The sequence below is a fragment of the Pelophylax lessonae genome (assembly GCF_965119305.1).
Source record: "Pelophylax lessonae genome assembly, chromosome: 5".
In the NCBI taxonomy this organism is placed as follows: domain Eukaryota; kingdom Metazoa; phylum Chordata; class Amphibia; order Anura; family Ranidae; genus Pelophylax; species Pelophylax lessonae.
Window position 1 is genome coordinate 49,609,147 of NC_138772.1, and position 17,537 is coordinate 49,626,683.

A 17,537-nucleotide genomic window follows, 5' to 3' on the forward strand; every position below is an offset into this window, starting at 1 on the left:
GAACTCTATAGATGGGAATAATGCCCAGGTAGCCTGGTCAGCTGGGAACTTTCAGGGATGGTCACACAAGGGGGACTGTAAAAACGTCAGGCGGTAAAGTATATCTATAAAACTTTATATAACATAGGGAAGGGTTAAATCTGAACTCCCAGACAAATAGGTAAATACACAGATAAAATACAGGCTGTCTATAGGAGCTGCTTGAGATTTGTATACCTGTCCATCCAGTCCTGCTATTTACACTGCTCAGTTCTGCTTGGGAAGGAGTGGACCTGATCGTTCTCTACTGCAGTTTTGCTTTTTTTTAAAGGTCCCTCCTCAACCTGTGACTGGACAACAAAAAGACAAGCAGCTGACTAATTAGCTCATCGCTCTGTCACTCAACTCTCTCCTTCTATTGGGATGATCTTTGTGTCGCAGTACAACTGATCAGCTCCTTGTGATGCTTCTCCCTTTTCCAGTCTGAGCTCTGCTGTCAAGCCAAAGCAGATACTTGCACACAGCCTCTCCTCCGGTTGTCACATCTTGCTCATAATGTAAGAAGCTTTTACGGGTTTCATCCTGCTTGGCCTTAATCATAGCTATGATTAAGGCCACATAGGCTAAAACGTGTCAGAGGTTGTTACTTTGTGTTCGCAGTAAAGTATTATTGGAGGTGATTGTGTATGCCGATATCTGCTTAAGCTTGATTACTGTGGAACCACAGAGAATGATTGGCAACATGCACTGCAAAGGTGCGGTGTGGGGCTAGATGGGGGTGTAACACTGTACTTCCAGGTTTGTCTGAGCTCTGCTGTACAGGAACCTTCAGACCTTAAATTAGACCTCAGCGCATGCACCTTCAGACCTCAGATCATCCCAAATGCATGCACATGAGACCTCAAGTTAGCCTTTGATGCATGCACCTTCAAACCTCAGATCAACCCCCAATGCATGCACTTAAGATATCAGATTCACCCTCAATGCATGTACTTGAGACCTCAGATTTGTACTCAATGCATGCACCTTCAGACTTCAGATCAGCACCAATGTGCACACCTTCAGACCTCAGATCAGCCGCCAATGTGCACACCTTCAGACCTCAGATCAGCCGCCAATGCATGCACCTTCAGACCTCAGATCATTCCCCCAATGCATGCACTTGAGATCTCAGATCTGTACTTAATGCAAGAACCTTCACACCTCAGATCATCATCAATTTGTGCACCTTCAGACCTCAGATCAGCACCAATGTGTGCACCATCAGAGCTGAGATCAGCACCAATGTGTGTACCTTCTGACCTCAGATTAGCACCAATGCGTGCACCTTCAGACCTCAGATCAGCACCAATGTATGCACCTTCAGACCTCAGATCAGCTCGAATGTGTGCACCTTCAGACCTCAGATCAGCACCAATGTGTGCACCTTCAGACCTCAGATCAGCACCAATGCATGCACCTTCAGACCTCAGATCAGCTCCAATGTGTGCACCTTCAGACCTCAGATCAGCACCAATGTACGCACCTTCAGACCTCAGATCAGCTCCAATGTGTGCACCTTCAGACCTCAGATCAGCACCAATGTACGCACCTTCAGACCTCAGATCAGCTCCAATGTGTGCACCTTCAGACCTCAGATCAGCACCAATGTACGCACCTTCAGACCTCAGATCAGCTCCAATGTGTGCACCTTCAGACCTCAGATCAGCACCAATGTACAGTGGGTACGGAAAGTATTCAGACCCCCTTAAATTTTTCACTCTTTGTTATATTGCAGCCATTTGCTAAAATCATTTAAGTTCATTCTTCTTCTTCATGAATGTACACATAGCACCCCATACTGACAGAAAAACACAGAATTGTTGACATTGTTGCAGATTTATTAAAAAAGAAAAACTGAAATATCACATGGTCCTAAGTATTCAGACCCTTTGCTCAGTATTTAGTAGAAGCCCCCTTTTGATCTAATACAGCCAGGAGTCTTTTTGGGAAAGATGCAACAAGTCTTTCACACCTGGATTTGGGGATCCTCTGCCATTCCTCCTTGCAGATCCTCTCCAGTTCTGTCAGGTTGGATGGTAAACGTTGGTGGACAGCCATTTTTAGGTCTCTCCAGAGATGCTCAATTGGGTTTAAGTCAGGGCTCTGGCTGGGCCATTCAAGAACAGTCACGGAGTTGTTGTGAAGCCACTCCTTCGTTATTTTAGCTGTGTGCTTAAGGTCATTGTCTTGTTGGAAGGTAAACCTTCGGCCCAGTCTAAGGGTCCAGAGCACTCTGGAGAAGGTTTTTGTCCAGGATATCCCTGTACTTGGCCGCATTCATCTTTCCCTCGATTGCAACCAGTCGTCCTGTCCCTGCAGCTGAAAAACACCCCCACAGCATGATGCTGCCACCACCATGCTTCACTGTTGGGACTGTATTGGACAGGTGATGAGCAGTGCCTGGTTTTCTCCACACATACCGCTTAGAATTAAGGCCAAAAAGTTCTATTTTGGTCTCATCAGACCAGAAAATCTTATTTCTCACCATCTTGGAGTCCTTCAGGTGTTTTTTTTAGCAAACTCCATGCGGGCTTTCATGTGTCTTACACTGAGGAGAGGCTTCCGTCGGGCCACTCTGCCATGAAGCCCCGACTGGTGGAGGGCTGCAGTGATGGTTGACTTTCTACAACTTTCTCCCATCTCCTGACTGCATCTCTGGAGCTCAGCCACAGTGATCTTTGGGTTCTTCTTTACCTCTCTCACCAAGGCTCTTCTCCCCCGATAGCTCAGTTTGGCCGGACGGCCAGCTCTAGGAAGGGTTCTGGTTGTCCCAAACGTCTTCCATTTGAGGATTATGGAGGCCACTGTGCTCTTAGGAACTGTAAGTGCAGCAGAAATCTTTTTGTAACCTTGGCCAGATCTGTGCCTTGCCACAATTCTGTCTCTGAGCTCTTCAGGCAGTTCCTTTGACCTCATGATTCTCATTTGCTCTGACATGCATTGTGATCTGGAAGGTCTTATATAGACAGGTGTGTGGCTTTCCTAATCAAGTCCAATCAGTATAATCAAACACAGCTGGACTCAAATGAAGGTGTAGAACCATCTCAAGGATGATCAGAAGAAATGGAAAGCACCTGAGTTAAATATATGAGTGTCACAGCAAAGGGTCTGAATACTTAGGACCATGTGATATTTCAGTTTTTCTTTTTTAATAAATCTGCAACAATGTCAACAATTCTGTGTTTTTCTGTCAGTATGGGGTGCTATGTGTACATTCATGAGGAAGAAGAATGAACTTAAATGATTTTAGCAAATGGCTGCAATATAACAAAGAGTGAAAAATTTAAGGGGGTCTGAATACTTTCCGTACCCACTGTATGCACCTTCCGACCTCAGATCAGCACCAGTGTGTGTGTAACGCTCCGGCGTTTGTTTAGTGAACTGGATTTGCAGCTGCAGAATTTCCACTCAGTAGTCGTGTAGAGATGTGTTGAATCACCATATCCAACTCTCCAGACTCATCATTGTGGCCCAGCCTGCCTCAGCATGCAAATATACAGGCACTCAGATAAGATGTTCCTGGAGTGATAGGTTGTATACGATAGTATAGAGGTGATGTGCTGAAAGGACAGGCGTGAGTAGTGATAGCAATGATAGGCACTCAATAGTAATGTTCAGGAGTGTTAGCAGATGGTGATAGATAGTATGCAGATAGGTTAGCAATCATGTACAAATAACAGGTGGTAGGGGACAGCAGATGAAGTGTACAGGAATTGCTAACTCAGTGCAAGGATATAGATGGTAGTAGACTCAAGAGCTAGCAATCTATGTAACAGTGCAGATGATAGAAATAGTAATGCATAGATAGCAACAGTCTTTAGTATGCAAGAGTAGATAGTGTAAGTTGATAGGAAGGAATCCCCTGTGGGGTACTTATCACTAGTTGGTTTAGAGAGATGAGGGGTCCGGTATTGAGATAAGGATTAGGTAGCGAGATACAGGATCAGTAGCGAGATACGGGAAATAGCTGGAGGCTTCTGCAGCGTCAGACAAGGCTGTGTAACAAGCGGTTTGCACGAACACCTTGTGAGTGAAAGCCGGCGATTGAAATAGCCGCTCAGAGCGGCGCCTAGTGATGACGTCATGAGAAAGGGACAGGTAGCTATATGCGTTCCACCTACCTAAATGGTGGAACGCAATGCGGAAGAAATGGGCTGGAAGGGTACCGAAGGTACCAGAATCTTACAGTACCCCCCCCCCCTTAAGGCCGGCTCCGGAAGGCCTATAGCACTGGTCTCTCCGGGTATTTGGAGTGGAACCTTCGTATAAGCCTGGGAGCATGAACGTCAGAAGTATCCAACCAGGTGTCGTCTTGGGGTCCATAGTTTTTCCATCTTATAAGATATTGAAGTTTCCCTCTGTGGACACGAGAATCCAAAATCTCCTTAATCTCAAATTCTTCTCCGCCCTCAACTTGTACTGGAGGTAGAGGCGAGATGGTAGGTCTTATTCCTTGGTTGGGAACATGTGGTTTCAGTAGCGACACGTGAAAGATGGGGTGTATTTTAAGATCTGCCGGTAAGGTGAGTTGAACTGCAGCTCTCCCAATGAGCTTCTCAATTGGGAAAGGTCCTAGAAACAAAGGCCCAAGCTTTTTACTGGGGATCTTTAACCTTAAGTTTTTCGTAGATAGCCAAACGAGATCCCCAATAGCATATTGAGGAGAAGGTCTTCTACGGAGGTCGTAGTACCTTTTTTGTTGGCTATGAGCATGTGAGATGGTGGTGTTAAGTAAACCCAGAGAGTCTTTTATTTGGGTAAGATAGTCAGAGGCTACTGGGTTACTTGATGGCAGGATGCGTGGTGGAAGAAGTGTGGGATGAAACCCATAGTTTAGGTAGAATGGACTTTGCTTAGTAGTACTGTGGGTTGCGTTATTGTAAGCAAATTCTGCCAGAGGGAGGAGGTCCACCCAATCATCCTGTAGGTATGAGGTGTAGCAACGCAAATATTGTTCAATGCACTGGTTGACTCTTTCAGTTTGTCCATTGGTCTGAGGGTGGTAGGGAGAAGTAAGTTTTCGCTCAATTCGTAGTATATGACATAGAGCTTGCCAAAACTTGGAGATGAACTGTGAACCTCGGTCAGATAAAAGAGTCTTTGGAATTCCATGTAGCTTGAGCACATGTTTCACTAGTAATTCCGCTGTTTCCTTAGATGAAGGTAGTCTGCGAATAGAAATGAAATGTGCCATCTTTGTCAGATGGTCCACTGACACTAGAATGGTAGTAAATCCTTTGGAAGGTGGTAATTCTACTATAAAGTCTAAAGACACAACTTCCCATGGAACTTTGGGTATTGGTAGACTGCAAAGTAGACCAGATGGTTTTGTAGTGTCAATTTTGGACCTTGCACAGATGTCACATGACGAAACAAATTTTTGTACAGACGTCTTCATATCAGGCCACCAAAATTGCCTGGTGAGCAAATTGAATGTCTTAGTCATACCCATATGTCCTGGCATAGGTACGTCATGTGATAATTCCAAGATCTTGGTACGCATACCAGGAGGTATGTAGAGTTTGTCGTTAAAGTAGAGGAAGCCTTCTGCATCAGCACTTAGTTGTGGTGGTGGTGAATCCAGTCCTATACTGTGCAGAATCTCTTCCTTCAAGGAACGAACAACACCAATAATACGGTCATGGGGTATTATAGGAAGTGAAGGGATTTTGGTGCAGTTATCTTCGGTTAGCCGTGATAGCGCATCCGCTTTTTTGTTTTTGTCTGCAGGCGTGTAGGTCACTAGGAAGTTGAATCTTAGGAAGAATAATGACCAACGTACCTGCCGGTGGGAAAGAGTCTTGTTGGTCTGAAGGTATTGGAGATTCTTATGATCTGTATATATGAGTATTGGCAATCGAGTACCTTCAAGTAAATGTCGCCAATTTTCTAGTGCCAGTTTTATGGCAAGCAACTCTTTTTCACCCACTGGGTAATTCACCTCTGGGCTACTTAGTGATTTAGAGAAAAAAGCAACTGGGTGGAGTGGTGAAGTATTCGTTGGTCGTTGGGAAAGAACTTCTCCTACAGCCATATTTGACGCATCTACCTCCAGGATGTATTGGAGGGATGGGTCTGGATGGCGTAGTATGGGAGCAGAAGTGAAGCTTGATTTTAACAAGCGGAAAGCTTTATTTGCTTCTTCAGACCATTTGAATGGTTTCTTTATACTTGTAAGTTGTGTGAGTGGTCTCACAATAAAAGAGAAGTTCTTGATGAACTTCCTATAGAAGTTTGAAAGTCCAAGGAATCGTTGTAATGCCTTACGAGTTGTTGGTACAGGCCAATCCAGTATACACGATATCTTGCTCATATCCATCTTGATACCGCTCTTAGATATGATGTATCCTAGGAATAGTACTTCTTCCTTGTGAAATAGGCATTTTTTCAATTTTACGTATAAATTGTGTGCGAGTAATCTGGATAGCACAAGTCTTACATGTCTTACATGTTCGGACAAGGACTGAGAATAAATGAGTATATCATCCAGATATACCACAACACAAACATCAAGTAAGTCTCTGAAGATGTCATTTATGAATCGCTGAAATGCTGCGGGAGCATTACACAACCCAAAAGGCATCACTAGATATTCGAATAATCCGTATCTGGTTCTGAATGCCGTCTTCCACTCATCCCCATTACGGATTCGGATGAGGGTGTATGCCCCTTTTAGGTCCAATTTTGAAAAGTAGGTAGCTCCGCGCACTTGTTCAATGAGTTCGGGAATGAGAGGTAAAGGATAGCGATCCTTTATCGTAATGGTATTTAATTGCCTATAGTCAATAATAGGCCTGAGACTTAAATCTTTATTGCGGACAAAGAAAAGTCCTGCAGCTGTGGAAGAAGTAGAGGGTCTAATAAACCCTTTCGCTAAATTCTCATAAAAGTATTCCTTGAGATGAGAAAGTTCATCCTGAGAAAGAGGATAAACATGACCGAAAGGTAGTTTATTATTAGGGAGTAGATCAATAGAACAATCGTAGTCCCTATGGGGAGGCAATACTTGAGCATTTTTCTCAAGGAAGACTTCTGATAGATCCTGATAACATGGTGGTGGTGAAATTTCATCTGACACCATGGACAGGATTTTTTTATATGATTGAAGGTTACACGTGGTCTCGCAGTAGTGAGAGGGGAAGGTTAAAGTCCGTGTTTTCCAATCAATGATTGGTTGATGTATGTGTAACCAGGGAAGTCCCAAAATAATGGGAAAATGTGGTGAAGGTAATACATCAAAAGTGGTGGTCTCAGCATGAGACTCGTTAGCAGTAGCAAGGAGTGCTTGTGTCTGATTGGTAATTGGACCAGAAGATAACGGAATACCGTTAATAAAACTAACAGAGACAGGTTTAGATTTTGAAATAATAGGTATTTTATTTAAAGCAACAAAACTAGTGTCAATGTAGTTCCCACAAGATCCTGTGTCGATCATAGCCTTGGTGGTGATCCTATTGTGGTCCCACTGTAAGGTCAAATGAATAAAAAGATAGGGATTAGAAAAAGAAGTCGTTAATCCCCCCAGCAAGACATGTGAACACTCACCCTCTTTTTTGCGGACAAGGGGACAGACGCTTATCAAATGATCCGGGGAGGCGCAGTACATGCAGAGATTTTCAGATCTTCTCCTGGCTCGTTCAGTAGACGATAATGGTGGGCGTATGGTTCCTACCTCCATAGGAGTAGGGTAAATGGGCGAAACCCGAGAAGGATTGGATAATGGTACTCCCATTTTCTCAGCCTTTCTTTCTCGCAGTCGCCTGTCGATATTGATGCTGAGTTGTATTAAGGCATCCAAAGTGCCAGGTAAATCCGCTCGGGCGAGCTCGTCTTTAACGGCTTCTGATAACCCGAGTCTGAACTGGGTTCGCAAAGATGCATCATTCCACCCTGAATCAAGGGTCCATCTTTTGAACTCTGCTACGAAGTCTTCAACAGGTCTCCTTCCTTGTTTTAAAGCCCTCGATTGGCTGTCAGCAGTACTCTGCCTATTTGGGTCTTCATATAAGCTAGCGAGTTCTGCTAAGAATAAAGGATAGGAGTTAAGAAGAGGGTCATTTTTCTCAAAGAGAGAGTCTGCCCAAGCCCGTGGATCACCCGACAAATATGAGATAGTGGTGCAGACTTTAATTTGGTCTGTAGTGTAAGTACGAGGTTTTAAATTAAAAAGCAATTGACATGCGTTTTTAAATTCACTAAATTTTTTCCGATCACCTGTAAACACTAGAGGAGGGTTTATTTTGGGCTCACGAGGTTGAGCAGCAGTGAGCTGTGAAACACGGGCTATCTGCTGTCTCAAAGTCTGATTTTCATTTTTCACTTCGGCAATGGAAAGGATTAATGCATCTACTTTTTGTGTTAGTTGTAACACATGAGTGGCTAATTCTGCTGAATCCATTTTTTTTTTTTCGGGTTCGTGCAATCTGTAACGCTCCGGCGTTTGTTTAGTGAACTGGATTTGCAGCTGCAGAATTTCCACTCAGTAGTCGTGTAGAGATGTGTTGAATCACCATATCCAACTCTCCAGACTCATCATTGTGGCCCAGCCTGCCTCAGCATGCAAATATACAGACACTCAGATAAGATGTTCCTGGAGTGATAGGTTGTATACGATAGTATAGAGGTGATGTGCTGAAAGGACAGGCGTGGGTAGTGATAGCAATGATAGGCACTCAATAGTAATGTTCAGGAGTGTTAGCAGATGGTGATAGATAGTATGCAGATAGGTTAGCAATCATGTACAGATAACAGGTGGTAGGGGACAGCAGATGAAGTGTACAGGAATTGCTAACTCAGTGCAAGGATATAGATGGTAGTAGACTCAAGAGCTAGCAATCTATGTAACAGTGCAGATGATAGAAATAGTAATGCATAGATAGCAACAGTCTTTAGTATGCCAGAGTAGATAGTGTAAGTTGATAGGTAGGAATCCCCTGTGGGGTACTTATCACTAGTTGGTTTAGAGAGATGAGGGGTCCGGTATTGAGATAAAGATCAGGTAGCGAGATACAGGATCAGTAGCGAGATACAGGAAATAGCTGGAGGCTTCGGCAGCGTCAGACAAGGCTGTGTAACAAGCGGTTTGCACGAACACCTTGTGAGTGAAAACCGGCGATTGAAATAGCCGCTCAGAGCGGCGCCTAGTGATGACGTCATGAGAATTAAAGGGACAGGTAGCTATTTGCGTTCCACCTACCTAAATGGTGGAACGCAATGCGGAAGAAATGGGCTGGAAGGGTACCGAAGATACCAGAATCTTACAGTTACCTCAGATCAGCACCAATGTGTGTACCTTCAGACCTCAGATCAGCCACCAATGCATGCACCTTAAGACCTTAGATCAGTACCTTCAGACCTCAGATCAGCCTCCAATGCATGCACCTTCAGACCTCAGATCAGCACCAATGTGTGCACCTTCAGACCTCAGATCAGCACCAATGTACGCACCTTCAGACCTCAGATTGGCACCAATGTACACACCTTCAAACCTCGGATTAGTACCAATGTACTCACCTTCAGACCTCAGATCAGCACCAATGTGCGCACATTCAGACCTCAGATCAGCACCAATGTGTCAACTTCAGACCTCAGATCAGCACCAATGTGTGCACCTTCAGACCTCAGATCAGCACCAATGTACGCACCTTCAGACCTCAGATCAGCTCCAATGTGTGCACCTTCAGACCTCAGATCAGCACCAATGCGTGCACCTTCAGACCTCAGATCAGCACCAATGTACGCACCTTCAGACCTCAGATCAGCTCGAATGTGTGCATCTTCAGACCTCAGATCAGCACCAATGTGTGCACCTTCAGACCTCAGATCAGCACCAATGTGTGCACCTTCAGACCTCAGATCAGCTCCAATGTGTGCACCTTCAGACCTCAGATCAGTACCAATGTACGTACCTTCAGACCTCAGATCAGCTCCAATGTGTGCACCTTCAGACCTCAGATCAGCTCCAATGTGTGCACCTTCAGACCTCAGATCAGTACCAATGTGTGCACCTTCAGACCTCAGATCAGTACCAATGTACGCACCTTCAGACCTCAGATCAGCACCAACGTGTGCACCTTCAGACCTCAGATCAGCCCAAGTTCCTTTGCCCTTCGTACTGCTGTAGGCAGGCTTGTTCCACACAGCACACCACCATCTTCACCCACTGGTGGGCTTTCAGTGATGTCAGGTAGGTGGTTGGGCCAGACTTTGTAACTGACAACGTAGTGCACTGTCAATTCCAGCCAATGGCAGCGGGTGTCAGCACAAACACCCTGTGGCTATACCATTCCAGGATTTGCTGGTGCCTGTTATACAGTATATAGCTCTTATCTGTTTATGGCTATGGCTATTTTTTTACCTTGTGTCATATATATGTATTTTTACATGGAAGAGAAATATGTTAATTAAAATCCTGACCTATTTTAGTTTTAAATGATGTTCATTATCCTGCTCTGCCTTTTTTGGATGGCTGGCGTATTCATGTGGATTATAATTAGTAATGCTTTTTACCTTCATCGCGATTATTGGCAGAGATTCACACATACTCAGAATAAGCCCAGATAACCTTTTCCCTTTTTTTTATTTTTAATTGGTGCTTATTTTTAATTAGTATATTTATACATTTTGTAATTAAGCAAGACATCTAAGCATCTAAAACAAGAAAAGCATAATAAGCAGTAAATAGGAACACATCAACAGGTGCAAATAACTCTGAAGGTGCCCATAAACATCTTCAATCCGATTGCATGATAATCCAATTTTTATAATGAGATGATATCTATGTGGGACAGAATTTTTCCCAATTTTCCTTAGAAGGCCAAAGGAAAAAAGTGATTGGAATGGATGAAAATTTTACATCTTTTTTTTTTTCTGATAGACAAGACTGAGAGACAAGTTCAAGAAGTTTTATGTATAAACTGTATATTTAATGATTTGTCGAGGTGGAACAGTTGCTTAGTCGTTAGTGTATACACTTGTCAGCCATAACATTATGACCACTCATCATAACTTATTACTGCATGGACTCCACTAGACCTCTTAAGTTATGCTGTGTATCTGGCACCAAGCTGTCGGTAGCAGATCCTATAAGCCATGTAGGTTGCAAGGTGGGACCTCCATGCATAAGACTTGTTTTTCCACTACATCCCACAGATGCTTGATTGGATTGAGATCTGGAGAATTAGGAGGCCAAGTCCACACCTGATACTTGTTGTTCTTCCTCAAACCATTCTAAAGCCTAGTACACACGCAACGATTTTCCGCCGACCGGTCGTCCGTCTTTTGTCCAGAGTTGTGTTTTGTTGGTTGGAATGTGCCTAGACTGCACTGGACTTTTGTCGACCGACAAAATTCTACTTCAGAAGTGATGTCATGTGTTGGTTTGCTTTCTTTGTGTTCTTCTTGCCCAGTCTTGCTCATAAGATTTTTCCCTGTCGAAATCTGTACTGACTGCACGAAAATCGGCCGTGTTTTGACGGAGGACAAAAATTTTATAGCCTGCACACCAGATGTTTTTCGGCCGAAAAGTCGGAGTCGGTTGTCGGAAGCATGATACTAACAAGCCGAAAATCGGCAGATCGGTCGTCGGACGAAAATTCCCTGCCGAATTTCGACGCGTGTGTACGAGGCTTTAAATTCATCAGACCAGGCCACCTTCTTCCATTGCTCTGTGGTCTGGTTCTGCTGCTCATGTGCCCTATTGCAGGCACTTTTGGCTGTGAACACAGGTCAGCATGGGCACCCTGTCTGTGGCTAAGCGGCTACAAACACAACAAACTGCGACGCTCTGTGTGTTCTGACACTTTTCTATCAGAAGCAGCAAATAACTATTTCTGCAATCTGAGCTATAGTAGTTCTCAGGGCTTTTTTTCTCTTTTCAAGTCACCCCTTGTCTCTGCCCCTACCCACCTCCGAGCACCGTTTCTTGGTTCCACCCATTACCCACCTCCGAGGACCACCCCTTTTAGATAATACAGTAACATTTGTAGTACTAACTAATTTGTATTGAGCTTGTTAATGATAACAAGAGAAGCAGTAGAATAGATCCCCTGCAGCCAGCAACAATGGACCACTCACAACAAAACACCCCCTCCCTAGCAGCAACAACATATCTCCTCGCAGCCAGCATCAGCAGACCCTCTGGAAGAATAGATCCCCCCCCCCAGCAACAATGGACAACCTACAAGAAAATATCACCCCCTTCCTCAGCAACAATAGACCCCCGGAAGCAACAATAGACCTCTTTCTCAACAGTAGATCACTCCCAGAAATGACTGACCCCCCAGCAACATAAGACCCACCCTTAGCAACAATAGATCCCCTGCCAGCAACGACAGATTCCCCAGCAACAGACCCCCCCCGCAATAATAGAGTGACAATAGATCCCCAGCAACCAGCATCAACAGACCCTGCAGCAAACCTCCAGCACCCCTTGCCATTACATACATTCAGTCCTGGAAGCGCCGGAACTGCTTTCCCCCGCGTTCCTGCTGAAAAAAAAGCCCTGGTAGTTCTTCTATTGGATCAGACTACACAGGCCAGCCTTCGCTCCCCATGTGCATCAGTAAGCCTTGGCTGCCCATGATCCTTTCACTGGTTCGCCAGTTTTCTTTCCTTGGACTACTTTTGGTTGGTCCTGACTGATGCAGACCAGGAACATCCCATAAGAAAGAGATCCCATAAAGCAGAGATCAATTTTTTTTTCTCATGTTTTCCAGGGTGGAGGAGATATATGGGGTTCTGTTGCTTCAGATCTCTTCATAAAGAGGACCTGTCTTGCCTTATTCCTATTACAATGGATGTCTACATTTCCTGTGTAGCACCCTCCTAGATAGGTGCTAGTGAGAGATTATAGTTTTTGGTTCTGTCTGCCTATCAGAGGAGCAGAAGGGAAATCTATATTGCTTTCTGTCTAGCAGAGAGCAGGATCTTTGAGTTAGGTCTGCTCAGTGTGCTCAGTGTGTGATTCATTGGGTCTACACACTGGTCCAATAGGGAGTCATGTTGGACAGTGGGAGGAAACCTGACCAATGGATACATAGGCTTGGATACAGTCCTGGTGATTGGTAGAGACTGTCTGTCTCGGTGCATTCTGGGATACTGTATAAAAGCCAGGAGCACATGTGCTGCAGGGTCTTTGGCTGGTGAGCAGAGTCCCAGAGGCGGTGGTCACAGGCGGTTGGCCTGGGAAATTAAAGGAACGGAACTGAACCCAGAGAAATGACTAAAGGGGGAGAGACACTGGAGACCCTCGAAAAAACAGCATTGTGAGTGCAGGGGATCGTGTCTAGGGGCCTGACCAGAGGGGGGCCACCCCAGTGTAGGATAGTCAGAGGACAGGTGTCAGTTGTCAAGTGAAAGGTGATGCTAGGAGAGTATCCTGAAGATAATCTGGTCCATCAAGTCATCTGGATAGAGACTTAATCCAAATTCACCTAGTGGCAGGGTGAAACAGCAGCCTGGCTGCATCATCAGAAGTAGGAGTCCTCCACATTTTGAATAGTTAATTTGGAGTATCCCACTATTCCCTTCTCCCATCCCTAATTTAAATAAAACCCCAAAAAAACAACTATATACCCCTGGACTGATCATTGACTGAGCCAAGAAGTAAAGTATTAATCTGTGAATGCCGAAATTGCTAATGGTAACCCAGGGGGGACCCGAAGGAGTGGAATCCAGAAGTCCTCAAGGGGGCAATGCTACACTTGTAATAGGAATAAAAAAATTAAAACAAATTAAGTAAAAAGTAAAAATAAAATAAATAAATACAAATTTTTAAAGCACCACCGTCCCCTTGTGCTCACATGCAGAAGCGAACGCATATGTGGGTTGCGCCCACATATGTAAACGGCATTCAGACCACACATGTCACACATATCGCTGCTAGTGTTAGAGCAAGAGCAATAATTCTAGCACTAGACCTCCTGTGTAACTCTAAACAGGTAACCTGTAAAGGCGTTTAAAGTGATGCCTAAGTAATGAAGTTTGTCGCTATTCCACAAGTATGCGCAATTTTAAGTGTGACATGTTTTGTATATTGTACCAAAAATTTGGGTTATATATTGTGTTTTTTTTTGCATTAAAATTCATTAAAGTGTAATTTTTTCCCAAAAATTGCTGCGCAAATACCTTGTGACATAACATTTTGCAATGATCACCATTTTATTCTCTAGGGTCTCTGCAAAAAAAAAATATATATATATACTGTATATATATATATATATATATATATATATATATATATATATATATATAGTGCCTTGCGAAAGTATTCGGCCCCCTTGAACTTTGCGACCTTTGCCACATTTCAGGCTTCAAACATAAAGATATAAAACTGTAATTTTTTTTGAAGAATCAACAGCAAGTGGGACACAATCATGAAGTGGAACGAAATTTATTGGATATTTCAAACTTTTTTAACAAACAAAAAACTGAAAAATTGGGCGTGCAAAATTATTCAGCCCCCTTAAGTTAATACTTTGTAGCGCTACCTTTTACTGCGCTTACAGCTGTAAGTCGCTTGGGGTATGGCTCTATCAGTTTTGCACATCGAGAGACTGAAACTTTTGCCCATTCCTCCTTGCAAAACAGCTCGAGCTCAGTGAGGTTGGATGGAGAGCGTTTGTGAACAGCAGTTTTCAGTTCTTTCCACAGATTCTCGATTGGATTCAGGTCTCGACTTTGACTTGGCCATTCTAAGACCTGGATATGTTTATTTGTGAACCATTCCATTGTAGATTTTGCTTTATGTTTTGGATCATTGTCTTGTTGGAAGAAAAATCTCCGTCCCAGTCTCAGGTCTTTTGCAGACTCCATCAGGTTTTCTTCCAGAATGGTCCTGTATTTGGCTCCATCCATCTTTCCATCAATTTTAACCATCTTCCCTGTCCCTGCTGAAGAAAAGCAGGCCCAAACCATGATGCTGCCACCACCATGTTTGACAGTGGGGATGGTGTGTTCAGGGTGATGAGCTGTGTTGCTTTTACGCCAAACATAAGGTTTTGCATTGTTGCCAAAAAGTTCAATTTTGGTTTCATCTGACCAGAGCACCTTCTTCCACATGTTTGGTGTGTCTCCCAGGTGGCTTGTGGCAAACTTTAAACGACACTTTTTATGAATATCTTTAAGAAATGGCTTTCTTCTTGCCACTCTTCCATAAAGACCAGATTTGTGCAGTATACGACTGATTGCTGTCCTATGGACAGAGTCTCCCACCTCAGCTGTAGATCTCTGCAGTTCATCCAGAGTGATCATGGGCCTCTTGGCTGCATCTCTGATCAGTCTTCTCCTTGTATGAGCTGAAAGTTTAGAGGGACGGCCAGGTCTTTGTAGATTTGCAGTGGTCTGATACTCCCATTTCAATATTATCGCTTACACAGTGCTACTTGGAATGTTTAAAGCTTGGGAAATCTTTTTGTATCCAAATCCGGCTTTAAACTTCTCCACAACAATATCTCGGACCTGCCTGGTGTGTTCCTTGTTCTTCATGATGCTCTCTGCGCTTTAAACGGACCTCTGAGACTATCACAGTGCAGGTGCATTTATACGGAGACTTGATTACACACAGGTGGATTCTATTTATCATCATTAGTCATTTAGGTCAACATTGGATCATTCAGAGATCCTCACTGAACTTCTGGAGAGAGTTTGCTGCACTGAAAGTAAAGGGACTGAATAATTTTGCACGCCCAATTTTTCAGTTTTTTATTTGTTAACAAAGTTTGAAATATCCAATAAATTTCGTTCCACTTCATGATTGTGTACCACATGTTGTTGATTCTTCAAAAAAAATTACAGTTTTATATCTTTATGTTTATAAAATGTATATATATATGTGTAATGTTTGGGGTTCTAGGTAATTTTCTAGCAAAAAAATACAGATTTTTACACGCAGAACAGACATGTAAGAATTGACCTGGGCTGAAAGCGGTTAATTCCCAACATCCTCTATTTTTAAAAAGGTCCCCCAAGAGATTAAAAAAAGAATGACAGCTTGGGCTGTAAGGCCGGTGTTCTGCCGAAAACTCCAACTTGCTGAGATCTCCAACCACGTTATTTCCGGTGAGTGTACACCAGGAATAATTGGAGATTTTGACTACTTGGTGTTTTCACACAACACCGGCAGCCTTTACACTCCAGTAGATGCTATAATTAGTGCAGATTGCTAGTAACCAGAAACATGGCCGCCTACAAGGTGGTGACAACTAGCGGGTGAACTAACAATCTGCACTAAATATAGCATCTACTGGAGTGTAAAGGCTGCCGGTGTTGTGTGAAAACACCATGTAGTCAAAATCTCCAATTATTCCTGGTGTACACTCACCGGAAATAACATGGTTGGAGATCTCGGCAAGTTAGAGTTTTTGGCAGAACACCGGGTTCACGTATATGCAAATTGGATGCGTTTTTAACCACGTCCAATTCGCATAGCATGTGAATGTGACTGGCTCACAAAGGAGCCAATTCACATATGTCTGGGATGGCTGCGGTGTGATTTTGAACAGGGGCCTTTGTGTTTTTGGGTCTGGTTCAGGTGCAAATTCAGGCAAAAATTTGCACCTGAATCGCACCTGAACCAGTGAACAGAAATGCACTGGACACCAGGCTGCAAACCGCAGCCAAACATGTGTGAACCCAGCCTAATACTCCCCTCCTGTTCGGAGCTGTCCCCTGCAGTAATCACTTTTTGCCACAAGATGTCCTCAGCCAACCCAAAAGACTGAAATCATAATGTGAGTGCAGGGGGTTATGGACCCCGCATGTCACATGACTGGCCTGGAGATATCTTGAAAAGATAAGTATTTAAAAATAGGGGGGATCCTCTGGAGGGAGTGTGATTGTGGGGTGAAGGGCGAAGTCCGGATTTGGGCTTTAAACTTTCTGTTTGTGAATGTATTTAGAATTCAGTATTGAAAGATAGACAGCCAGCATCCTGACACAAATATTGATGGGAATTGTGGTTCAGCACCTATGAGTTATAGAATGCTCAATATTTGTTATGAGATGTATAATAGAATGTAATTATATTCTCGCTCATATATTATTATTTATTTTTTCTATAGATCACTGCATATAACAGAAGGTCATTTGAGACGGCCAGACATAATTTGGTCATCAACATCATGTCCGCAGAGGGTGAGTTGGTTACTGATGGAGCTCAATCAAACTTTTGGTATCTGACACTCACACAGCAATGTCACATAAACAAAGGTGCTTTGGATATGAGTCTTTGGCATGTCTGGCTTGCTCAGTTTACGTCAGATCATGCCACAGCATTTCGATGGGTTTGAGGTCAGGATTCTGATTTGACAATGCAATGCAAAGATACAAATGTTATCTGCTTATTTTGGATGATGGGGCAGACTTTCTAACCCTCTTGATCCATCTTCCTCCATGAGCTGTCAACTGTCATGTTTGCAAACAAAAAACAAACAGAGGGCGCACCGGCCTAGCGCATTATCCTCAATAAAGGCTTTAATAAATTGAAAAAAAGTATCTACTCACAAACAATGGTTATA

General features: G+C 43.6%; 1 protein-coding gene across 3 annotated transcripts in view; it reads left to right on the plus strand.

Annotated features, from left to right (window-relative positions):
• Positions 1 to 17,537, plus strand: part of SGCE (sarcoglycan epsilon) — a 116,974-nt gene that overhangs the window by 39,161 nt on the left and 60,276 nt on the right. For all 3 annotated transcript variants that reach the window (XM_082259087.1, XM_082259089.1, XM_082259088.1), the window contains exon 4: positions 17,082 to 17,154. In XM_082259087.1, the coding sequence (XP_082115213.1) occupies positions 17,082 to 17,154 (73 nt within the window). The remainder of the gene's footprint in view (positions 1 to 17,081; positions 17,155 to 17,537) is intronic.